The 26,700-nt window shown below is 39.8% G+C and overlaps 2 protein-coding genes across 2 annotated transcripts in view; both read left to right on the forward strand.

The window, feature by feature from the left end:
• The first annotated feature begins 592 nt into the window (after positions 1-592).
• tubgcp5 (tubulin gamma complex component 5) lies at positions 593-14,792 on the forward strand. Its single transcript, XM_061030189.1, has 23 exons — positions 593-959; positions 1,062-1,115; positions 1,756-1,864; positions 2,047-2,143; positions 2,229-2,308; positions 2,694-2,829; positions 2,987-3,104; positions 4,787-4,876; positions 5,010-5,103; positions 5,195-5,447; positions 6,394-6,596; positions 6,699-6,814; positions 6,892-7,160; positions 7,931-8,129; positions 9,807-9,995; positions 10,080-10,262; positions 10,389-10,473; positions 10,552-10,672; positions 10,803-10,954; positions 12,049-12,174; positions 13,038-13,126; positions 14,163-14,263; positions 14,406-14,792. Exons 1-23 carry the CDS (start codon positions 826-828, stop codon positions 14,450-14,452), a joined length of 3,045 nt encoding a protein of 1,014 aa, XP_060886172.1. The 5' UTR covers positions 593-825; the 3' UTR covers positions 14,453-14,792.
• A 2,493-nt stretch (positions 14,793-17,285) lies between these two features.
• cyfip1 (cytoplasmic FMR1 interacting protein 1) overlaps positions 17,286-26,700 on the forward strand; it is a 32,001-nt gene continuing 22,586 nt past the window's right edge. Inside the window, exon 1 of the mRNA XM_061030245.1 lies at positions 17,286-17,544. The gene's annotated coding sequence lies outside the window, so the exon portion shown is untranslated. The remainder of the gene's footprint in view (positions 17,545-26,700) is intronic.

Below are 26,700 nucleotides of genomic sequence, written 5' to 3' on the forward strand. Positions count from 1 at the left end.
AAAACAAACCATCGGTATGTAGCGGCCGAGGGGGAAGAACTGTTGAGTTTAACATCTCAAAGAGTCTAAAAGAAAAGATGTTCCAAATACAACAAAGGACCGTAACCACGCTGGAGCGCAAAGACTCATGGGAGTTTGGTGAGTGCTCAGTAAGTACTATTCAAAGAGCCTTGAAGGCGGGGAGAGGTGTCAACAGCCACCACTCACAGTAACCGTGCTGGAGTGTAAGCAATCACTGCAAGTTAGCGAAGCATTTATAAGCTACGATCCCACCCAGGTAACACGGTTCATATACACACATAATGTACACCTCCCTGATCCCAGTATGAGCTCGTTTGTCCAGTTTGACCAATATTTACCAGTCTATGAGTTTGATAAAGACGGAATGAAAAAGGAAAAGTCGTCATGTATATTTTGACCTCCATTGGATTTGGGCCCCCTATTATCCGTTAAGCAGTACGGTTTTCTTAAGTTTTTAAATTGCTTGAGATTCCGTCTTGTCCATTTGCCGCCATTCATTTAGATTAATGTTTTCATCCAGAAAGGGGCAGGGCCGGCATCGTTTGGGCAAAGTACCCGGATGAGATGATACAGCGCATGCGCACTTTCTTGTATCGTTTGTTGACAGCAGGCAGACGCTGCGCGGCACCCGAATGAATCAAAGAAGAAACACCTAAAGCTTTCGTAGCTGTTCAATAAATGACATGCATTATAAACATTTTCTCTTTCGTACGAGCACTTAAACGTGCAAGATCACCTGCTAGTCCGACGACTACCCTGCTATATGTAGATGAAGTAAAGCTAAGTTAAACACACCATATCAACATGGCACACTGGAGCACCTTCGACAAGGAGACAGAAAAGGAAACCAAGAAGTTGATCAAATGTATCAGTGGGGTCGAGGACGAGGAGGACCAGAACTTTCAGATGGCAATGAAATTTGCCTGGACGAATTTTAAGTAAGTAACCATAACAAACAGGGTGTGAGCTAGCTTGTTAGCTGCTAATGTGTAACCAAAACGTTAGCCACTAACAGTGATGCTATTCATGTGTTTTGACAGATTTCATCGCTTCTTGGACGTGGACAGCCACAAAGTGCAACGCAATATTAGTGGGTATGTGTGTGTGTGTGTTTATATAGTCACAAAACATGACAGACTGTGTGCAATAAGTTTGTTTCTACAAGACCCTGAAATACAGGCTGTGTTTTGTAGAGGAGATGCATTTTGTCATATCTATATATTTATATATCTTTATATCTATATATATCTTATCAATACCTCATATTAAAGTCAATTATATCACAGGATGTTACAGATTTATAAACGTAAATGACCGATTTATTCATGTGGAAAATCATATTTATATACTTATATATTACATTACAGGTTGTTATTTGTACAGTACAGCACCATCTTTTCACTAAGTTAGTACCATATATATTTATATTTAGTCCAAGTCCATGCACATTTATTGCTATTGTTTAGAATGCACATCTTTTTGCATATATTCAGACTTTGCATCATATATTTTGTCATTGAAGTTTTCTGATAAATAGTCTACAATCTCGTCTCGTTCTTGTGAACCCAAATTCATGAGTCGTCTCGTAAGCCGAGTGTATTGTCACACCTCTAATCAAAAGTATGGAAAACTACAGAAACTTTAAAAGAACTACTATCTATTTCACAAGACGGGTGGCTATGAGAGGAACGAATCCATCGAAACCCTGACTTAATAATGTGCTGCGTGTTTCAGAATCTACGAAAAGCTCATGGTCCACTCAGACTTGAGTAAAGCAGGAAGCTGGATGAGGTTGACTGACGAGTTCCTGAACTCACCGTTGCCAAATACAGATGGAACAAAGGTATCGAACAGACATGAGCTGACAGAAAGAAAAAAAATAATGCATTATGAAATGAATATATCCCACAAGATAATCTCCTAATGGCTAGATTTCTCTTGGCCTTTATTTCTTTATTCCTAACAAAAGATGTTAAAAATGATGCAACAGGACAGTTTCCCATGTTTGTTTTATTTATTTGGTAGACTGATGCACACTACAGCTTACTGTCACTGCTGCTCTTCTTATCGGGGTCCCCCTCAAACACAAACTTCACTGAGACACCCCGGGTGAAGGAGGCAGGTGAGTTAATATTTCACTGATTAAAGGATGAAGGAACCCATTCAAAGGGACGTTAATCTATTATGCCTTTAAATCTTGTCTGCAGAAGAAGAGGATAACTTCGACTGGGCCAGTTATCTGTTAGAGGGTGAGGACATTGACAATGGACCGTATCCAGATACTCCTGTGAGTGTACCATAAGAAAACCCTTCCTTTTATAGAGATTATTAACCACAATGACTGTAGCTTTATATCTCTAAAAAAAAAAGACTTGCGTTTTGGCTGATTACACCTCTTATTAGGTTTAGTTTAATAACACTACTCAGGTCTGTCTCTAAAACTTGAGTTATCTGTCAAGAAGATCCTGAGTTTGGCTCACATTTTGTCAGTCATTTTTTGTAAGCAGCATCATTTTTTTTAACAGAGCCAGGACTAACTTTTACACCTGCATGTATGTGTACTAGATCAAAAGCTGCATTGAAGTAAGCAGATCCCAGCAAAGAGTGGGCTCTCATTTTTTGTAGTGTGGATGGCTTTCCTTATATTTTTTGTGTCCCGGCTGTTTTTTAAGGAGTGGTCTGAGGAGGAGAGCGAGGACGATGACAGCCAGCAGCCAATCAGCAGAGAGGACTCTGGGATCCAACTGGACAGAACTCCACAGGAAGACCAGGACAACAACAACAAGACAGTTCCAGTTACATGGACAGGTGTGAACAGATCACAAAGAAAAAATGGCTTTAATAAATCTTTATGAAGCCTTTATAGAAATGAATTCTCTCCCCCCCCCCCCCCCCCCCCCCAAAAAAAAAAAAGACAAATCCCAGCGCTTTTTGAATATGAAATAATTCCAGTTTGTGTTTCCAGTGGGTGAGCCTGACGCCCGGGTCTGGCTTGAACAGCACGTGGTGACACCGTACTGGGTGGCTCATGCACCGCGTTTTCCTCACAGCTTACATTTACACTCCAACCTGCTCAATGTGTGGTAAGACTCTTATCTCTTCTGACAGAATAGTAAGCTGAACTTCTCCTTTCAAGATTCCCCGCCACACTTACCTAGAGTATTTGGGACACATTTCCTATGACTAGTTTCAAAGAATGAAGTCTTAATATTTAAAGTTAAAGATTGAATATTGGAATAATAAATACACGGTGCATGTGATCAGTACATCGAGTGGATGAGGCCACGTGTACATGGGAAGTTTATTCTCTGACTGTCCCTTTGTTACGTTGCCATTTATTTTTATGTACTTATTGTCTTCATTTGCCTTTTAACTACTCGCCTGTATTTGGATATAATAGTTTATGGTTTGGTTTAGTTTGGTTGGCATAGTAGGAAGAGTGGTTCTTAATTATCTTTTATATAAAAAAAATGGAACCCTTTGTCTTTATATCACATTTTCCATTATAAAATAGTATCATTAGCGACGGATAGCCTAGTGGTTATGTAGAGTGCCATATGCAGAGGCTGTAGTCCTCTTCACAGCAGCTGTGGGTTCAAACCTGACTTTGGCCCTTGGCGTCATGTCATCCTCCACTTTTCCTTCCCACATATCCTGTCTCTCTTCAGCTGCTTCACATGTTTATTTATTTATTTGTTTATTTGACATGCACATACAGTAACATTGATGCTGTAACATTTAACCATGCACAAGTTCCAGACTCACTGCTCTTAGTGTTTTAAGCAAAATGCTAATTTGCAACCCCTGTCCACGAGAGGCTTTTAGAAATAACAGATACAAATAAAAAGAAGTGATCTCATGTACGTTTACTCTCCTTCAACCATGATTTAATACGTTTGTTAAAAACATTCAAACTGTGCAGCATTTTCAGTTCAGCGGGTAAACTGTTCCAGAGTTTAGCTCCTACAACAGAGAAGGCTGATTGTCCAAATGAGGTTTTGCGCATTGGAATGCAACAGTTACCGCGTACTGAAGTGCGTGTGTTGACTCAACGAGAATCCTGACATCTTATTACAATTTCATCAAACAGAGAACACCAAACATGGTGAATGTATGTGAGAGAGAGAGAGAGAGAGAGAGGGAGAGAGGGAGAGAGAATAAGTGTGTGTCGGGAGGTTTTATTATTTCTCTATGAAAACAGTCAAAAAACAAACCCTTGGTATGTTGCATGGACTGTATATCATTATTTACAGTCTATGGGATTTAGCAGCCGAGGGGGAAGAACCGTTAATTTAACATCTCAAAGAGCCTCAAAGTTGTCCTCCACTTTTCCTTCCCACATGTCTTGTCTCCATCTTCAGCAATTCTGTCTAATAAAGGCAAAAAGCCTTAAATGACTTAAAAATAGTATCAGTCTTAAAATACTTACTACGAAATAATGACTGTGGTGGTCATACAGTGAGTTACATTTTTATAACGGCTGAATTTTTATAGTAAGAGTCTCATCATATCAAATTACTCCAAAGTAATATATTATCACTTGTAGATAATAAGCAGTATAATAGTTGTACCACAGATGTTATACAGTTGTGTTTTCAATTATGCTGTTGATCTTAACATTGTAAAGTGATCTGAAACTTATCATGTTATTATACTAAATAAATCTGTAAAATATATTGTTTCCATTCAACAGCTGTGGTGTTGGTGGGCAAACATCAAAGTGAACATGACTTCAAACGTGAACCCTCCCTGTCTCTTTTCTCAGGGATCAGCACTTGTACAACACTGACCCTTTGTATCTACCAGAAGAGAAGGCTTTTGTCACAGAATCACAAGTGATACGGGAGACATTGTGGTAAGTTGTTAGGATGCTGTGGCGTGTGACCTTGTAGATCCTTGATCATCTTGAGTGGTATATCTCAGGTTCATGTGAACGCTTTGAGCTTGTGTTCCCAGAAAGGTTGAGCTGTATGATTGTTACGTTTCAGGCTTCTCTCTGGGGTGAAGAAACATTTTATTTTTCAACATCATGATGGAAAAGTGTCAGTGAGGAACAACGTGGTGGTGACTCACCTGACCAGCGTAAGTTTGTGAATCTGAAAACATCTGTATCTTAATAAATGTATCTTGAGTCTGATGTTGAAGTTAGTCGTTCTACTCTTGTGTGCTTCAGAACTGTCTGCGCTCTGTGCTGGAGCACATCGCCGTGTACGGGCAGGCCGTGTCCCGGCTGCAGAGGTTCATAGACGAGGTGACGGGGTACAGCTCGGAGCCCAGCCCACCCAGCTCCTGTTCCTCCCACAGCTCAAAGAAGGGCTCGGAGCCTCCCTTCAGGACCTACCAGGCCTTTGTGTGGGCGCTCAACAAGTACTTTACAGGCTTTAAAGAAGAGCTGACCACGATAGAGAAGGAGCTCATATGCAACGGCAAGTACACGTTTATTCACAAGCTTAACCTTTACCCTTTCTAGGTCCAAACTCTCTTTGTTCTGTTCTCTGTCAACTGTTGACTTTTGAACCATATTTATTTCAGAATCAGAATCAGAATCAGATTTATTGGCCAGGTATGCTTACACACACAAGGAATTTAACTTCGGTGAACTGTGCTCTCAGATGTACAGGTACAACATTAAATATCAACAATAAACATAATAAGAAAATACTAATATTAACATGACTAAATATGAAACGGTGCAGTGATGAATAGTGCAAATGATTGTTTTTTTTATTTAGCAGATTGTTAAAAACTATAGTTAGGGATCCTGTTAAAGCCACATTTGATACCCTGATTGTGTGTAGGAGGTTCTCTATATTCTATTCCTACAGAAAACAGGAAAGACACCCACACTGATGTTGATCAGCAGGTGCCTAAAAAAATGGAAATGTACTCTGAAATGTCTGATTGTTGGCTGATAGTTTCTCTCTTCACAGAACATTTGACTGGTTAACCATTTTAAATGAAAAGTGGAACAACGTGGTTAGACGCATCCGTTTGCTCTGTTTATAGAAGGCGATATCGTGCAAACATACAGACACCTTTTAAGGGTCAGTCGATAGGATTCTTCTACCTGACCCTGAAATATCCGCAGAGTGATGGCTAAACAATAACTGTTAAAACTAGATGGAACAAAGGGCTCTTAAACTAACAAATGCCTGAAATGCCAAGAAGGCAACAGTACAGGCCACAGTGTTTCATAAGGAAACGACTGGTGTTAATGTTATACCTGAGCATAGCTGAATGTGTCATGATGTTGAAGGGTGAGGTCATTTTCAGGTTCAATGTAATCTAATGACCATGATGACATTTTGTCATTGACAGGGGGTTGATTTCTTATGTTTGCATGTGTTTAATGTGCTGCTTCCTTTTTTGCAGATGAGACAGTTACTCTGTCTGCAGTTCTGGAGCGACTCAACCCTCACCTGGCACAGATCAAAGTTCTGCACAAAGTCTTCTGCACCGGGGTTGCCGAAGTCCCCCCCGAGACCCCGAATGTGGTGCGGGCCTCTCACTTGTTGAACACCCTGTACAAAGCCATCATTGAGTACGACAGCGTCGGGGAAGCTTCGGAGCAAGCAGTAAGAGCTGTGAATTAAACACATGAAGAAGAATAAATGGATCTTTGTGAGGAGACGGACGGTGTGAATGATCATGTCTGTGTTCTATCTTTTTCTTGTTAGGTTGCTTTGTTATTCTCTCTGTGGACAGAAACAGTGCGACCATATCTGGAGATAGTCGATGAGTGGATTGTTCATGGTCATCTTTTTGACCCTGCAAAGGAGTTCATCATCCAGAGGTGTGTAGCAGAGATCGTACTTATCAGCTGTTGTAACTTACTGAGCTTATTAATTTGATTTTTTTTTCTTTGCTCAGAAACAAGGACGTCCCGGTGAACCACAGGGACTTCTGGTACGCCACCTACACGCTGTACAGCATTTCTGAGACGGTGGAGAACGAGGAGAAGCTGAACGACGCAGCCAGCGGGAGCTCGGGAGGAGATCAGGGCTCCCACAGCAGGCAGCTCACCATGGTGTCCTTCCTCAAACCTGTGCTCAAGCAGATCATCATGGCGGGGAAATCGATGCAGCTGTTAAAAAATCTGGACTGCAAAGAGACTGAACAGTCCGACAGATCCTCCAGAGGTCAGTGTTTGCTTCCCTGTATCAACACTATCACTAGAAGTAATGGCAGTTTGAGGTGTCAACAAATGCATTTTGATGAGTTAGTTACCCAAGAAATTTCACAGCAGTATCATTTTAACTTGTTGCAAATCTTCTGTAGATATCTAAAACAGATTCTCAGAAGTCAAAATGTCTTCAAATTAGTAGAAAAGTATTTCAGGACAGCACACCAGCATCTTAAACCTTTTTTTTATTGTGTCACCTGCGAGTGACTCGTCAGTCTGAGTTTGTTTGTGTTCCTGAAGCCTCTAAAGAAGGGCCTTGTCTGAAACGTCTGCTGCAATACATAGCAGTCGAGCAAAATAGAAGGTAGAGGATAAATAAATAAAATAAACAAGGTTTGATAATATGAAGCAATTGCAGAAGTTTTTTTTTTTTCATGTTCAGGGGGAAACTTGCATTCAAATAAAGTAACATAATATATGATCAGTTACAAAGAAAAACAGAGTTAAGAGAAAGAAACGAATAAAGATAGTCAACTATGATGGTTAATCATACCCTGGAAATAGAAAGTATAAGGCTGATATACAGTCAGGCATCAGTTAATATCTGCACAATTCATATATAGTGATGATCAAGTTTATACATGTACAGAAGTTGTAACTTATAGTGGAACAAATTGTTAAACAATTAACACAGATTAATTCAGAGGCACAACTGCAGAAGTTTAATTATTTATGAATTGTTGCTGAAAGAAGCACCATTGATATGTTTCAACTATGTCCCCACAGACGCAGAGAGGAAGAGTTTGTACACACTGTTTCTGGAGTCGGTGCAGTCCCGTCTCTGCAGCCAGGACGAGTCGCCCACAGACACGGTGACGGAGCAGCAGGCCACTAAAAGGAGCCTCATAAAGATGCAGTCCATCATAGCTCAGCACCTGCAGATCGAAGATGTCCACGACCCGCTGTTGGCAATCAACTTTGCCAGGTAAGCAGCAACCAGCTGCGTTCACATGACAAGTAACTCTTCTGCTCAGAAATGAAAAATTGCACACATTAAAGTATTAGACTGTAGAACATAGAAACAGGTTTGTAATCCTTATCTGTTATCCTATCAACTATAAAGCTCAGTGCTTCCATTTAGATGTCATTATATATTATATTTTTCCAACTGCTGGTTTTATAATCCCTCAAATGGTTCAGAGTCAATGAGATGTTAAAGAGATTTACATTTTTGTTGTTGCAGATTTGGGTCAGTAAAGCAGGCGGGGCTCAGACTACAGGAGTTTTAAAATCCCAAACAACAACAAACACCAGACCTCTTTGCACGCATAAGGACAAACTTCACAGAGAGGATTCTTTAATATCTCAGACCTGCACACTGAACAGCAAATTAAAATAATGGTGCATCACTCACTAAAGGGCATTATTGAGAATGATCTCAAATGTTTGGTCTCATGGGGAAGTAGACTGAGACCGACTATAACGTCATGCAGTGATTTATTTTGCTTAAAAACAAAAGAAAAGCAAAACTCTGAAAAAGTTTAGGTGATAAATTGTAGACACAAACACAGGTTGTTTATTCTTTAGTGAGAACTGGAGTAAAGGTGAAGCTGTTAAAACCATTTCACAAATAAAATCCTGACTTTTTCTTGATTTCAGGGCTTTATGTCCTGATATGTTCTGGAAAGTCTTTAAAGAGGTTGTCAGTAGTCCTATACAGACTGCTGTTTCAAGCTGTGATATGGGGGAGCGAAGTGATCTCCTTTCTGTACTGTCTTCAGTGCTACTAACTGAGGCGTTACAGGGGAGATGGGAGATGGAGTACCAGCTGTGCTCTGTCACGCTTCTGCAACGCCGTAAGACTATTTGAATTCACAGATGGGGACACTAATATTACACTGTTGCAGAATAAATAAGAATGTTTTAAGGCGTTATGACAGCAAAGCTTCATTACGGCGCTGTAGTTGAAATGCACTCTGATAAGTGCTAGTGTCTCACACACTTTCATGCACACACATTCTTTTGGAGGGCACCTGGTTAGAGCGTGCAGGTGGAGCAGTCTTCCATAATCAACAATTACATTTCTGGGTCTATGTCTTTCCAACATCTATAAGTAACATTATAAACACAACATACAGACAAATTAGGTGAGCGGCAAAGAGTAGAAAGTAGATAACCTCTGCTCCATTTCAATGATGTCATCACTCCGCCGACTCACTTTAGGTAAAAGTAACTATTTATTCACACAGACTTATCGGGGGCTGCAGGAAAATCTCTGCAAAGTGTGAACAGGTGATTCAGCTTTTTGTGTTCTCATGCTGCTTATCATGACAATGTCAGCTAAGGGCTTTAGTTCTCTGTCAACAGTAGCACTCTTGAGTTCAATCACCTCCTCTCTCTCAATGTGATCCTTCTCAGATATATAGACCACTTAGTTATTCACATTTTGAATCCTTAACATCAAACATTTCTGAAATGATCAAAACACCTCTGATGAGTCTGTGAGCTGTTTCAGAGGAGAAAACTGGATTTGAAAAACCTTTGCATTAAACTGAAATCTGGGACAAATCCAGATATGTCGATGTAAATGAAAGAAGAAGAAGAAAACAATCAATCAATCAAGTAAGAACCTAAAGAGTGTGTGTTGTGTGTTCCTCCTCAGGCTGTATTTGGAGCAGAGCGACTTCCACGAGCGTTTCTCTGGGGGCGATTTCATCGTGGACCGGTCGTCTCAGTCTGTCACCTGCCAAACGTTTGAGCTCACCCTGCGCTCCTGCCTCTACCCGCACATCGAGAGGAGGTACATCGAGTGCTGCGGGAACCTCATGAAGACTCTGAAAAAAGACTACAAGTGAGACTAACTCTTGAGGTTATATAATTCTTTTTTTTCTCTCTCACACGTAGAGGTTTTAAATTCCTTCATGTGTTCAAACAGACTGCTGGAATACCTCCAAGCCATGAGGAACTACTTCCTGCTGGAAGCTGGAGACACCATGTATGACTTTTACACGGCCATCTTTGACAAAGTGCAGGAGAAGGAGAGCTGGCAACAACTGTCTTTCCTCAATGTCCAGCTGCAGGAGGCTGTTGGACAGCGCTACCCTGAGGACAGCAGCCGGTAATGCATACATTAATTAGTGAAGAATAATTAAAGTTGCATTAATGATAACCAGGAGGAGGTGTATTTTAGTTTATATTTTTGAAAATTCAATATTTCCCCCCCTAATTCTTTCATGTTTTGTAGGTTGTCAATCTTCCTGGAGAACATCGACCCTGCCAGGAAAAAGCATCCTGTAAATAATCTAGAGGTTCTCACTCTGAGTTACAAGGTGAGCTATTCAGAATCATGCATTCATTCACGTTTTCTTTACTTTCATGATGTCATTAAAGTATTTTCCCTTCCACAGGTTCCCTGGCCTGTTGATATCGTGATCAGCTCTGAGTGTCAGAAGATCTACAATCAAGTGTTTCTCCTGCTGCTGCAGATTAAATGGGCCAAATACAGTTTGGACACGCTTCGATTCAGTGGTAGGAGTTATTATAGGGGAACTTAAACATTATTATATCATAGATTTTCTGTTGAACACATGACGGTTAAGTCAGTGTCTTGTGCAGAATGAGTCAGCAGTTTAATGTCAAATGTGTATTTGTCTTTTAGATTTCACAGCCGTCACTAAGAAGCTGGAGGGAGCTCTGGCTGAGGAAGTCAAAGTCAAAGAGCAGATCAATCAGCAGATTCACCGGATGTGTCTGCTGAGAGTCAAACTGATGCACTTTGTCAACAGCCTTCACAACTACATCACAACCAGGGTGAGACATACAGTGGAGGAGATCTTTTCCCTGCTGACTTTTGCACTTATCATAGTAGGAACAGCAGGATTGAAACAAAAACATTAACGACAAAGCAGCTGAAATGACTGACTGTCATATTTCCTGTTATTCCATTATAAAGGCATCATGTAGGGCTTTCACACTTCAGAATAAACTCCTGATATTTGAAGGAGGAGCAGCATGTGTGAATGCAAACAGGAGACATTTCCAGGAGTGAATATGTTAAAACAGCTATAAATACTTTTATCATTAGTCCTGATCAAATAAAATATTTGAAAATAATGTACATTTTTTTTCTTTATGCATTAACTAGGGATGTAACGATTCACTCAACTCACGATACGATTCTCTCACGATTTATTTTACAAAATGAGACTGTAGACAAGTGGTGACTGGATCAGATTCCTTTAGGGGCTGTAAACCTGCTTCTCAGTGTGGTTTGACCTTTTAATGTTTTTTTTTCAACAAGGGGAGGTGATAGTAGCGTCTCTTTGTGGTGTTGATTAAATTCTGCATCATGTTGGTTGTGTAGTTCCCTGTCTTCTTGTAATATTTGCACACAGTTTTTGTCTTGTCTGTTATCTTCTCACCTCTATAATTTTCTGTCTTGGGGAAGCCAAAATGTTTCCACACCTCCAATTTAAAAGAAGGTGGTGCGTCCTCAATTTAAAAATTTTGCTCTCCAGCTGCTGACGTGCACCATATTATTGCTACACCTTAGAATTGATTTATCACAATTTTACGATTAATCTTTACATCCCTAATCATTCTGGTGGTTCGGTAGACTGCAGGTTAATCACATCTGGGTGTATTTACAGAAGGTTTAATCCAGGATTTTGAATATGCATCTTTTTACTACAAATCTTCCTTTGCTATTCAGAAGTGATTTTCAAGTCTGAAGGGAATGAAAATGTATTCTCAGATTTTTTTTAAACAATTTGCAGAAATGCACATACTGGGACATTTCAGATGGAAAAAAATCTTGTATGATTGTTTTAATAATAATAATAATAATAATAATAATAATAATAATAGTTCATCTAATTGAATGTGTGTGCTCTTCATGTTTGCAGATTCTGCACAGCACTGGGCTGGAGTTTCAGCATCAGGTACAGGAAGCAAAGGACCTGGACCAGCTGATTAAGATCCATTACAGATATCTGGCCACCATTCACGATCGGTGTCTGCTGAGGGAGAAGGTAAACAGCACAAACGCATATAAGTGTGTCCAAAATGTAACTTTTAAACTTTGATTAAACCAAAAACTAAATAAGAAGTCTTAGGACAGACATACAGACATCACAAAAGAAGACTTGAAACTTGCCATGAGATAATTCCCTTAGTAGGAACATGTTAAGTTACTGTAGAAATGGGTGTATTAGAAACACTTTGAATATCAGCTGCGTCATATTTATTGCGACCAGATTAAAATGCTGAGACACCCTGGAGTCATCACCCCAAGTGCAGCCTCGACCATCACACACTGCACCAGACCTGCATTTCACCCCATTCATCATTATCATGCAATTAGAGAAAATGGTGGTATATTGTTCAGTAAATTAACTTTTTGGAGTGCTGGTTTGAAAAGACTCCTTAATTTAAGACAACAAGTGACCAGCGGATGTGTGCAGCGGGACTCGAGGTCTGTGGATCTGTACTTCACAACTGTCCCCTTAGGCGAAGAGCTCTACTACCGTACCTGTAGCTAGTAAGAGTGCAAACTCCACATGACAAAAACAGATGATACTAAAAGAGCTCCACAGAAACTGAAGGTTTGGACTTTGCTAAAATCAATGGAACTCGTTTGATCCTTTTTCTCTCTGGGAAACTTCAGAAAACAGACTGTCGCATGTGTGACTTATATTTCAGATTTTACAGAAACAGTCAGACATCTTTGTTGAACCTGTGGAGTCTGGCCATTAGAAAGAACACAGTGTATTGACACTTAACATTATGTTTACTTTTCAGACCCAAAGTCAGAGTTCATTTCTGTAATACACTGTCAGGTTCACTTCATATATCACCTGCTGACGACTGCTGTTGTTGTTGTTTTTTTCTTCAGGTCAGTTTTGTGAAAGAGGCGATAATGAAGGTTCTCAATCTGGTCCTCATCTTCTCTGACCGATGGCAGGCTGGATTTGGAGCCTGGAAGTAAGAGCTTTCATATCCGCTGGAGAGAAATGAAAAATCTGAGCTGTAACTCGCAGAGTATTCTGTGTCACAGGAGGTGTGCCAAAAACTCACAGTCGAGGTGAAATAGTTCAAAGATGAGGTGTTCACATTAGGGTGTAACGATTCACTCAACACACGATACGATTCTCTCTCGATTTATTTTACAAAATGAGACTTTAGACAACTTATGACTGGATCAGATTCCTTTAGGGGCTGTAAACCTGCTTGTCAGTGTGGTTTGACCTTTTAATGTTTTTTCTATAGTAGCTTCTCTTTGTGGTGTGGATTAAATGCTGCATCATGTTGGTTGTGTTGTTTGTCTAGTTCCCTGTCTTCTTACAGTATTTGCACACCGTTTTTGTCTCGTCTGTTATCTTCTCACCTCTTTCATTTTCTGTCTTGGGGAAGCCAAAATGCTTCCACACCTCCGGTTTAAAAGACGGTGGTGTGTCCTCAATTTCAAAATCTTGCTCTACAGCTGCTGACGCTCACGATATTATTGCGATTCATTTTTCAGAGTACCGATGTGAACCTTGACACCTTTGAATCGATTTATCACGATTTTACGATTCATCTTTACATCTGTTGTTCACATGATATATTTGTTTGCACACAAATGTAAAAACAAACACAACACAGTGAGGATGGAAGTGCATGTCAGTTCATAAAGTGGTTCAGTTATACCCTTAAGGTTACCAACAAAATCCATTAATCCCAGCATTGCAAAAAAGGCTCCTGCACTCAGATTTAGTGACAAAGTCCATACTTTGAATATTCCTCATAATACCCATCCAGTCAGTCTCTGTTGGGAGGTTTGGGCTGGAACCATTTTTATGTTACAGTTTTTTTTGTTGCTTTTATAAGTTATTTGTCCTGCGCTGAAAAGTGGAAAGTGAGCTGCATTGTTGTGAAAGAGCAGCCAATCCCCATACTAAGAACCAACAACTAACCCTAAAATCTGTGCTGCTGTCGATTCTTCAGTAACCTGTTTTTTGTGTTGATCTTTCACTTTCAGGATCGAGTCAATCGATAAAATGGAATCAGATTTTAAGAACTGTCATATGTTCCTGGTGACGATCCTCAACAAGGCAGTTTGTCGAGGCTCCTTCCCTCACTGTGAGTACCACTCTGATCCTGTTTTTTTAAATGAATACATCCCTCTGATTTAAAGAAAGTGTGTGTTTTATAGATGCTTTGCTTTCTGTTTTATTCACCTGAGGAATACTGAATCTCTGTTTGTTTTTTCTTCCTGGAACAGTGGAGTCTCTGGCTCTCTCTCTAATGGCCGGGTTCGAGCAGTGCTGAGGTTGCATGTGTCTGTTTTGAAGTGATGGACTGAACTCCTCTGTCTGTTTGGTGACTGCTGTCATTGTCTGTGATGATGTGTACCATATGATGTCACTCTGTGTCTGCTCTGGCTGTTCAGACGTGATGTAGGAGGCTCATCATTTAGGGCCGCAGTCACACCAGCTGCTTGTGAACATACATTAGCTGCTTTGTTTATAAAGTTACAACTTTTTGTACATTGTGTTTTTTTTAAGGAGCTGTTAATAGTGTGTATATGTAAAGCACAAAATGATCTTGCACAATCATCAATGCATATGTCATGTGCCGTCGCTTTGTAATAAAAGTTTGAAGACTTGAACACCCCTGCGTCCTTTTTCTGTGGACTCCATGTTTTAGTTTTCTAAATCTCAGATCTTATTCTGCATAACTAAGCTGCCCCTATGTGTTGATACTTTTTGTACCATTGAGTATACTAATTATACACAACCAAGTTGTACGGCCAAAAAGTGGACAGGGTATTAAAACTCATCAGATTTTATGGTTTAAAATAGAATATTTTGTGTTGTATAGTAAACAACTTTTACAAGAGTTTGCAGCTAAGAATGAAGAACTTGTTTGAGGACTTTTGCACTTACCGGTTATTATTCAATCAAGGTTCAAAGATGTTTCAGTATTTCAAGTTTGCACAGCAATGTTCAAGCATTAAAATAAAAAGTTTAAGAAAATTAACAGAGTTGTAACTCTGTGTTTTAAGATAAAATAATCCTATCGTCCACATATAAGGAAATAATCTCATAATAATTCTGCTAATATTAAATAAAAAAATGTAATCTTTTGTTAGTATTCCATGTTTTTCTGTTTTTAAACTATTGTAATACATTTTTCAGTGATTTATAAAGACAGTATTTTTAATAATTACTGATGGTAAAAGTGTCAATATTATTGAATAGATGAGAAAGTCAAATTTAAAAAAGCTCATGTCTCACAAAGTCCATAATTGTATAAATTAAATCTACTCAATCTGAGTTTACAGAGTAAAACTGAGTTAGATTGTTTTACTTAGGGGTGGAGCCAAGGGTGGTCAGGGCCATCCTAGTAATGTGATTGGCCACCCCAAACTCCTGAACTATATTTGGATCTGCCTTGTCACAGGAGGCCTTGGACTGGTATAGCTTTCTTTGTATTCCTCTGTTATCCATTTCATTTTGAATGTACTTTAAATTGTGATTTTGGACATTCATCATCTTTCTGAGTCCTTAAACAATCGAGCTATGAAGATTTCAATGTTAAGTCAAAGACAACATGATTAGTGGAGAAAGAAGGTAAATAAATGCTATTAGATTTGTTTATGTGTGTGTCACTTACCACTTCCTGACACCACTGCAGAAGTCAGTGTCAGTTTGGCAACCGCAGTCAAGAAAGTCAGTCTCCATGACTGGATTCACTGGTTTGTTTTTCCTGATATTGTCTAAAAATGACTATATGTCAAGATTTTGATTGATATCGCAGTCAATAAAAAAGGAAATATTTAAACCTCAATTCACCATTAGTGTAAGTGGGTTAACACTTCACTTAGAATAACTCCAGACGGTGTTGACTTTCTATTCTCTGTTCAGTGTGTGTAGTAAAGCGTGAGATTAGATTCATCCTATTAGCCTCATTTATCTCAGAGTTCACTCAGGGCAGGTTAGTAGACCAGTGCTGCTATCCACAGTCAACAAAAGCAATCTCTTTTTTTCAATCAGCTGTTTAAAGTTAGATGTTTACATTTCACACTTTGTCTGTGCAGGTATGCTGTCGATCCTCAGGTTTTCTCCTCATAGCTCAAAGACTCAGAGTACTACCTGTTGAGCTTCATGTCCTTAGACAGCTCTCCACGATGCTTCAGGAAGTTGAGACAAACAAGGACAGAAATAAGAATATGAGAATAGAGAAAAAAATAAATAAGAGGTGTATAAAAATAAAATTAAAAATAAGCTTAGTATATATTAGTTATTCATGCCTTTATTTTCCGTTGTTATTAATCCTGTGAGTGACGTCACCCATTGGTTTCTGAAGGGCTGTTTTTGAAGCCTATCCATGGTGCTTGCCATAATGGAAATGCTGACTCTATCAAACTTATGGTCAACTGAACGACAGGCAAAGGGCTGGAGCTGAGGGGGGTCTTAAGCCTCCTGACAAACCACTACAACGCAGCCACTATGCATAACTCATATCTTTCATTACATCTAAACTGGCGAGTTATAAAATGACACCCTGTACAGTTTGTGCTTATAAATACATTAACTAATAAGACAAAAATAATTTTCGTACCAGGCTGTAAATGTTAATTTCTGCTGACAAAACGGAAATTTTGATATGGGGTGTGTATGTGACCTTGTGGTCTTTTGAAGCCAGCCTCAAGTGGACACTTGGGGAACTGCAGTTTTTTTTGCTCTCCCACATTAGCTTTGTTTTCAACACCTGAGGTTGAAACTAAGTAGTGTCTTAAATACATTTTTATATTGTGCTAAATTAGTTATATTAACTATATAGTCTACTACAGGGAACTCGAATGAGTGTGTGAAAATGTTGGATTAAAAAAAAAAAAAAGTTGTAATTATTTTTTCTTTAGGCTATGTGAAGTACTGAAAAATAAATTTTTATTTTTTTATTTTATTTTTTTTTGTTTCAAGATTTTTTGGTAGGCAAGTCCGTGCTGTGTGTGTATCCTGATTTAATGGGGGGAGGGTGGCACCAATCACCCTCCATACCTGGGGGGCAGGTCGGTTCTTACTGTACATTCCTCCACCTTTTCTCTCTCATCCCGCCGCGTCCTGCCCGCTAGTGGAGGAGGGTGAGCACCGCAGCTCTGAGCGGAGTTTCCTGTTGAGTTTCCCTGTTTGAGGGACAGGAACTCCCTGCTCGGCTTCTCTTCCCCGCCCATGATAATAACACCAACCGAGGAGAGATTCCTCCGGCCGACGACGTGAGGAAAAAAACTCGCATTGAGGACTTCTAAAAGTGGATTTGGGAGCCGCTGGAGGGACCGACATTCCGGTTAAATGGCGCTGAATTAGTCCTGCTTCCAAACACTAAAGTTTTCCTTTTCTGACCGTCAACAAACCCCGGTGAGTCCACCGATTGATCGTGAAGTTTAGTTTCACTGTGTGAGCGTCCAGCTAACACACGGTGGGAGAAAACAGGAGCAGCTTTGGGTGTAGCCGTCCTGACTCTACTTTTTATAGCATGTCCGCTTAAAAATGAACACGTATTTTAAGTGGAGTTATTATCTCGAGGAGGTTAAAAGGCTTGTCGCAAAGCAAAGCCACTTTCCTGGAGCACAGGCCCGAGCTGTGACTAATCTCAGGCCACGGCTCGGAGCAGGGATACTGCCATTATCAAAGTTACATGTTCCGGGACTTTCTTCCGTCAAAATCCCACTTTTACTCAAAGTTTTACAGCTTTAAACTTCGCTTTCGGCTGAATTGTCACTGATTTAGAGTTGGAGTTAAGAGTTATCGCCAGGTTTGTTAACTTTTAATATAAAAAAGTGAAATCATGTAGCCTATAATTAAGATTATAAACTGTCATGTACAAAAGTAATTGCTCCCTTTGATCTTTCCGTCTTATTTGTTACTTTTGTTACCGTTGTGTTCAGGAACCACACTTTAAGCTATTCCCCACCCTCCTAATGATGTTGCGTTCACTGCTCAGTCACTGCCAGTCAGTAAAAGATCAGTCTTTTTTTCTATTCATTTGAAAACCTGTGCATCACATACAATTTTTTTTTTTACAAATAATTTCATTTTTAAAACGTTTTTTTTGTGCAGAGCTATGCACTTTTTTATTCACAGACTTCACTTGTTTTTAAGAGAAAGCATAGCAAGAAAATGAGAAGAATCATTTACAATTTGGCCAACATGTAGCCTAAATTCAAATTCATGACAACATCTACATCCACATAAAAAAAGGGGATTTGAAAATTACGCCCAAAAAAAAGTGGGTAGGACTGACTTTCAATGAGGAGCAAATTAAGGATATGTGTAGGCCTATATCTGTTTATAAACGTGTTTAATTTTCACACGTCTTTTTGCCATACACACAAACAAAAAAACATGAACCAGTCTTTTATCTCATCAGCAGTTTAAACTAAGCAATTGCAGGAGCACTTTACCACCTTTACATGAAAGTCTGCTTTTAGTTTTTCCATGAAGTACACTTTCTTTACCCTCTGTCGTTATGGTGACGGGTGGGAGGTTTGAGCCGGGATAGAGTGATCATTTTCCTGGCTACCAGTAGAAGGATATGAAAAAATTCAGATACCCTAGATTAGACATCAGAATCGCTGTTGGTGAGGGAAATCAGCCGACACAGAGTACTGATCAATGTGCGAAAGAAGACAGCTTTTTTTTTTCTGGATGTTTATCACTCGGTCTGTTTGTACTGGAGAGGAAGAGACCTGCAGATAATCAGGTCCCAGGCAAAAAAACATGTGAAGGATGAACAATCAATCCATCCATTATCTATACAACTTTTCCAGTTTGGGGTCCCGGGGGGGGGGGGGGTTGGAGCCCATCCCAGCTGTCATTGGGCGAGAGGTGGGGGTACACCCTGGGCTGTTTGCCAGTCAATCACAGGGCTGACATATAGAGACAGACAAGCAGCCACACATACTGCACATTCACACCTACAGGGCACTTTTAGAGTCACCAATCCACCTAACAAGCATGTCTTTGGACTGTGGGAGGAAGCTGGAGTACCCGGAGAGAACCCACATATCACCCACTCCACACAGAAAGGGTCCTGTCCGACGGATTCGAACCAGGAACCTCCTCGCTGTCCGGCAACGCGCTTACCACTGCAACCCATTGACATCGATGTTATCCTTATTTTAGTAACAAGATGAGAGAAAGTTAGAGTTAGCCTGGCTTTAAGCACCCTCTGATGTCCTGAGGTAACGCAGGGGGTTTCAAACATTTGGCTAAATCTGACCATCCTGACACTGACCAATAAAACCACACTGCTGCTGTTTGCTTATTTCAAAAATAAGTTTATAACAGTTTATAAATGACAGTATCTGATTGGTGCATAGAGTGGGTACTGGCCAATAGCTGCTCTCTAATTTCAGGCAGTATCTTTGGCATTTCTGGTATTTATACTAAAACAACTAAAATAAATTTAAGGGAAAGGTCTTACACTTTTAATTATTGCTTAACAACTTTTAGTACTTTAGTCTGTTTAGTACTTCCTAGTCTGTTATCAGTGACAATGTGGAGGAAATGAGGAAAGGAAGGAAGGAGTGAGCTGATGAGACAAGGAGATACTGTTAGTTAAACCACATCTTTTGATATGTTTCAGAACATCGCTTTGTGTTGTTTTCTACTTGTGGTATAATTTCTTAGAATATGCTCTGAATATAATTAAGAAGATCACATCTCATGTGATAGACCAGTAAACTGTGACACGGTGGTGCAGCCACTGAAACTGAGTAGTTGGCATCCATGTCCCACTTGCATTCTGTATTTAAACATTTTGACCAAAAATAGATTTAGAAAAGCTCTTAAAGGCTAAAAGTGCTAAATTGGTCATTCAAACTAGCAGCTTTTTTTGTAAATCTTTTAAAGATCTTTTTGTTAGGAACTCTTTAAATCTAAGAAATGTCTTTGTGAGATCAATGTTTTTCAGCTTTGGTTTGCTCAGTGCGTCCAAAGAAATGTAGTTGGCAGTACAAATGTAAAAACTGGATTATACAAATCAAATCCAGGCTGCAAACTGAGATTGTTTTCCCTCATAATTATGTTTGCATTAACATGTGCCCCAAGTTCACCTAAATAAAACTACTGTCTGGTTGAAATGGGAGAAACCATTAGTTAGAAATCTGTCAGGAAAAACTTCTATCTGTAAGATTTATTTAACCGTAAATGGAAACTGTGATATTCTGTGGAAAAAAAGTGAGAATGGTACGATTTCACACCTCACCCTGGAGACACATCAACAACTTCCTTCAGTGACACCGTTGTGTTGATAGTGTTGGTACATACTCTGCAGGGGCTTGTTCTTCACCTACAGCTTCCTCTCTATCTTCAGCTGTGAAGTTTAAAAGTGTGATCTGTTTGAGCACCGTTTGCATATGTGCAAAAAAGTGTCATCAGCTCGATCAGACACAAGTGTGTTATTAAAAACAAAACTTTACCAGCCTTTGTTTCTGCTGCTGTTTTCACACAGTAACTAACCTAAGGGTCAGTGGATACAACAGTTTCAGGGGTCTCCAGCCGTGGTCTTAGTTTCAGTTCGATCCAAATTTCCTTATTTAACTTTTTTTGCTGCCACTCTTCACAGAGGAGGTGAGTGGGATTTATTTTGTGGTGCTCACAGCATTAAAAAGACATTTTAAAAACGTCATGTCAGGGGGTAACAGTTTAACTCTGGTGGCAGAGCGGGCACCTTGTGGGCTGTTGCGACCTTCACTCCTTTGTCTTTCTTTTTCTGCGTCTTGACGTGTCAATCAGTTGGGACAAACCGTTTTTCTCTTGTCTACCTCCACACTCCTGAAAGACAAACTCAAGTCTGTTTTCATCTAAATATACTTCTATAATGTGTCTGTTATTCTTCTGTATTGCGTTCTATGAAAGTGGAGTAAAGGTTTGTCATAAAACTTTACTGTTATTATGATGATATGTTCAAGTTTGTACTTAGACCAAGTTGGAGTTCCTTGATTTTGAAAGCATTTATCTTTTGCTTATAGCTGCTGAAAGTGTTTTCTTTATCAGTTATTATTAGCTAACTTATAAAAGTAGTTTCAAGTAACTATTTTTAGCCATTTATTTTGGATAACTTTTCCAACTATTTTTCAGTTGTCTTTGGCTAGCTATCAAACATTTTTATCTAGCTTTGATAAACGTATGTCAGGTTGAGTGACTTGTATTACTTTTTAAATGTTAATTGATTACTTAAGCTCACCTTTACCTTTTATTCAATTCTTTAAATTATCTAGTTAACGGCAGATTTTGCGACATTTTATACACAAATATAGCAGAAATCAAGTAAATCCTCCCTGAGTCATGACTGTCTATAATGAGTGTGAAGCGTGAGTCCCGCTGGCTGGGTCGTTGTCTTACATCTGATGGCCGACTCCTCTCCTTGTGTTTAAAGCTGTTTTAGTCACGGAATAAATAAAAGAAGAATAACATACTCACTGCTTATTTAAAACTCATTTACGCGTTCTAAATCGAGGTCATTCTGTGTAAATTTACATGCAATGTGAAGCTACAAGCTAAGTCAAGTGTGCTAACATTAGCCCACTAACACAACAATGCAGGCCACGGGCAATTGCAGCTCGGGCTAAGGACAAATTTGTCTGCTGCTTGCACCTAAAGGTGCTTAATTATGGTGCGTCAAATTGATCAACTTCTTGCTATATATTTCTAATATAGTTTATTTTTAGCTAGAAGGGCTTGGTGATATGGACCCAAAATCATATATTAATAAATTGGCAATACACCATATTTAAGTCGATATTTGTTTTTCTGCAAAGAAATAAAAAATTCAGTCAGGTACTGTGTTATAAATACATACAGCTGTGTTTCTGTTATGCAGGGAGTTTTTGAGGCTGAGTGGCAGCTTATGCCTTTATTGTAGAGACAGGGCAATGGATGAGTCGGAAATCAGAGACAGCGCAATATTGGTGTCCCAGTCTGTGAATTCACATTCCGTTTAGGCGATGCGGACGCATGGCACAGAGGGAGCTACACAGTGTAGAGTCAGACATGCAGGCACACAGCGCTGCACTCCCCCGCTGGCTCAGCTGATCCTGTAACGCCTCTGTTACTACCTTCAAAGACAGTACAGAGGGGATCACTTTAGCCCTGTTTCCACCAAGCTGTCAGGTGTGGTTCAGTACAGTTTGGTACCGTAAACCCTGATCTGACTTGCGTTTCCACAGAGGCATGACATAGTGCAAACAGCCAATACATTCAACAAATTAAAAGAATGTGACAGAGTAATGAAATGGCAAAAAAAACAAAAACAGCCTTAAAATGACCCTTGATCCAAATCTGCAGGATATTTAAACACGGTGCGTTTTGTGTTTGTCCTTTATTACCACTGTCCCACGGGAAGTGAAGATTCTTTTGACCAATCAACGGACTGCAGTGGGTCTAGCTCACCCTTCAGGGTCGGATTGGAAACGGCAGTGTGAATAGGTCTTAAGTACCCCCGTGGTCGTCCCTGTATGAAGTGTGTACAAACAGTAAACCCTGTGTGTCTTTGTCACTGTTACTATCAGTCTGTGTGTTAGTACCTTGTTTTTCCTCCCTGCTGTGCACACCTAGGTCACCTGCTTGATTCTGGTTTAAGCTCCTTACTGTGTCAGTAATGTGGGAGTCCTACAAACACCCGGTGTAATGCCCCTGCAGTGTGCGTAAGGACTAACAAGCTGGTAGGCCAAATGATCACTTAAAGAGGCAGCCAGCTTCTGGCCTTTCTTCTTTGTCTTTTTTTGACTCTGACTCTTATCAGAGGAGAGCGCTCCACATTTAGAAGTCTTAACAGGAACTGTGCACTAAAGCACAAACCACCACGGTTCCCTATTTTAAAAGTTGTTTCTCTTTAATGAGGGTTGACCAAGAGGCTCAACAACAGTTCAGTCTGCTTTACTTAGAACTCTTGTCAAAGTGACTTGTGTTTTTTTATAGGAACAGTTTCTAAATACTAAAATGCATTGTTTGAATTAATGCAGAGCTGTGTGTGTGTGTGTGTGTGTGTGTGTGTGTGTGTGTGTGTGTATTATTGATTACATACAGTGTCTTTGTCTTCAGTGTAAAAGTAACTGTTGAGTCGTTCACTGAAAAACTAAAGTGCATCACGTGCTCCGGTTGTCTGGGATTCATACTTCCCCCTTCGTCCTTCATTTGTTGCTTACTTTGCAGTTTTGCAGTTCAGTTTTGCACACTAAAAAAAGACGTTTGGCACAATCATGAATGAGACTATTTCTCAAAACAGCTTTGCATAGGTACATGACTTCCCCTCTGACTTCCTCCTCTCTTTTAGAAACTGCATTACACAACTAACCACACCTATTTTCAATCCCATGCGGTTGATTAACTTGAAAATGTTTGAGTGGTGAGTACTGACAGTCCAGTCTGTAGGTAGCAGGCCACTGAACCCCCACATACATGACCTGAAATCAAACCATCGCTGTGATTTTGAAGCGTGAACTCTGAGCTTTGATTTTAGTTTGTTCACATCCATACGAGGTGTATGAACCAATTTGTTATGTACTTTGGTTCAAGTTTTTTTTTACGCAAATATGTAATCCCCCGATCAGGGGGCAGCCACTTGATGTAATATAGGAATATATTCAACCATACATGTGCATCTCCTGTGAGCTGAGAAGCAAATCTTGTCTGCAATTATCACCGACTCATCAAAATAAGATAAAAGAAGACTGAAAACGCATAGCCTGGTTTGTGGGGTCTTGATTTCTGCAGGGATTGTTTTGATTGCTGCATCAGAATTTGGTGTAAATTCGTCCTGCCTGATGAGCTTTATGCTGCTGGTTGTGTCTATGGGGATCATTTTCATGGCACACTTCAGGCCCTTAAGTTCTGACTGCACAATGTTTTAAAAAAAGACAGACTATTTGATAATTGTTACTCATGATATTTCACAGTTATTGACCACAATGGGCCCGTTGTCCAGTGGCTACTTTCAGCAGAATAACTATCCATATCACAAAGCTCAGCTCATCTTCTTTCTTGCGCATGATGATAAATTCCTTGTACTCAAAAGCCCCCCCCCGAGCATTCACTGCTCAGAACAATAGAGCATCCTTTTAGATGTTGTTGAAGAACAACTTTTTAATCAGTTGCCCTTTTCAGACTCAGCCGTCATCCCGCCTTTAATATTGATTCTGCAACGGCGTAATGCTTGTGTTCAAGTCTGTGAATTCACATTGCCTCACAGCATTGATGTACGTCGCTTTGGATAAAAGGGTCTGCTAAGTGAATTGTAGAATTGGAACATTGTGGAAGCGCTCAGCTGATCCCACATTGCCCCTGTAATGCCCTCTGTTACTACCTCTGATGACGGTGAAGAAAATCAGTAGATCCCCTGTAGAATGTTTTCTGTCTTTTATTTATGAACTCAAATAAATGATCTTCTGAATGTTTAAACGGAGGTCATGGTGAAGACATAAAAGTAACGTCAGAAGTCTTTCAAAGATACATATTGAACCATGATAAAATAAATGTAGTTTTGTAGTTGTTTTAATGTAAGGAAGTGTTAAAGCCACCATAACGACTAATTAAGCAACATTTTCATCCTCGTTGTTAAAACGTAAAGAGCAGCTGCCCTCTGTAATCTGACACTGTTAGCAGGGGTCACAGGTCACACTGTGCACAGGCTGTAAGATCTCTAAAGAGTGCATGTCTGAGCTTGTATCAGCCTTCCACATCCCCTAAATGCTTTTCTTTAAGCTTCAATCTTAATGAAGAATTGCATCATATTCCTCTAGTTAATACTATTGGAAGGGCTAGCTTTCTGCTGCTCTAATAGAATCTCTTTTAGTTTTATTTTCTCACATTTATCTACACGTGGGCTAATCCTGGATAAATAATATGTAGTCTCCTCTGCTGCACAGCCACATTCAACAACCACAAATCCCATGAGTCATTGGGTGGGACTGTGGAAAGCGTTATGGTAAATACAGAGTCAAACTTTGCAGCTGTAACTGAGACTTTTCTCAGCTAAATTTCAAAATCCGTCCAAGGCAAGGCAGGTTTATTTATGAGCAACATTTTAAAAACAGAGGTCGTTTGAAGGGAAAATAAATCAGACATCTAAGTAGCCTCTCAAACCACTACTGAATTAATCCAATGAGCTGGAAAATGTATATTTAAATGCAGTTGATTTGATGGAGTTATTCACACCCAGCAGAGAGAGTGACCCATAACCAACCAGGCGTCAAACATCTTAAGAGCTAACAATCGTCCTTTACAATCAGCATCCTGCAGCAATCATATGATCCCACAGAGCCTTCCAGCTCCGTTCTGCTCTTTTCTCTGCATAACAGCAGCTCAGTGACCTTCTCTGACCTTGAGTCCTGCGCTCCCTGTCACTGCCAGCTCTTTGTGTTTGTCGTCAGTCGCTGCGGATTGTTTGACTCTCTGTCGATTCTGATTGCAGTAGGATTTTTGATTGTTCAGTGACGTCCGAATGTCTGTAGTCAGCAGCACAGCGAGCGTTGCAAACCAAAGCGTATCACAACACTTAATAATACAGTACTGATCTATTTGCATCTGATTTCATGTTGCAGACCGACATTCATCATGATGTTTCTGGTGGCTCACCGTATCTGTATCTGCATACGTGCAGAAAGGAAACTGAGTGTCATTTCTTAAATCAAAATGTAAAAAAGACAGTTTTATTCTTTTGGGGGAATCCCTGATAACAAATCATTATTGCATGAAGAATGACTCTGCACCATCTCATTCTAAAAAAAAAGCTCTACTACTGCGCAACTCAACCAGCTTGTTATCAACTTTATATAGCAAGCATGCAAATGAAAAGATGTCGCATATGACTTCTTTTGTAAACCACTGTCCAACTCACAACCACGCTTCATGGAGTAGATCCATTAAACACATGTAAACATGTACCAAGTGCAAGTCGAATCTCAAATAATATGCTTGAACAACATTGGTGTGATGCAGGAGGCATATGCAGGAACAAGGTTTGCAAGCTACTTAAAAAACATGATAAGCAAATACATGTTTTTGTTGCAGCAATGCAGAGGCCATGAGTACCATGCAAGGGTTGAATTCTCTCAAAACTCTCAAAATGAATTTAGTGGCCTTGCAAGGAAACCTGTGTTGGCAGGACCATGGATGTATGCAATTTGCTCTGCTGTTAAGCTTCTTTCCAGGTTTGTGCATTCACCTGTGGGAGTATTGCAGCAACCACATAAACCCTGGTAGCACGGGGATTATTGCAAAAATCGTTTTACTCTTTTCACAATTGAGAATCTAAGGCACTCTGTGAATCTCTCTTTGAAGGGACCATTTTTTTAGCCGCAGGGGTCGCTTTGTCTTCAGCTGCATCGGCTTATACGTTTGTTGGAGATTGTTGGGGGATTATTGGGATGAAATTCAGTTGAGTTTTCTTTTACCCATCCTCCAACTAAATGTTTTAATCCAGCTTTTTCCCCTCAGCGTCAAAAGTAGTTCCTCTCTTTTTTTATCTCTTGCAGCCACAGTGCACACTCTCTGAGCTGTCATTTGATTTCA

The sequence above is a fragment of the Labrus mixtus genome, chromosome 3 (assembly GCF_963584025.1).
Source record: "Labrus mixtus chromosome 3, fLabMix1.1, whole genome shotgun sequence".
Lineage (NCBI taxonomy): Eukaryota > Metazoa > Chordata > Actinopteri > Labriformes > Labridae > Labrus > Labrus mixtus.

Excerpts from the sequence above, each read along its gene's own strand:
- tubgcp5 (XM_061030189.1), top strand. The coding sequence starts at position 826 with ATGGCACACTGGAGCACCTTCGACAAGGAGACAGAAAAGGAAACCAAG. Across the intron at positions 3,105-4,786 it reads TCCAACCTGCTCAATGTGTG|GGATCAGCACTTGTACAACA; the intron begins GTAAGACTCTTA and ends CTCTTTTCTCAG. Across the intron at positions 10,474-10,551 it reads TTCTCACTCTGAGTTACAAG|GTTCCCTGGCCTGTTGATAT; the intron begins GTGAGCTATTCA and ends TCCCTTCCACAG.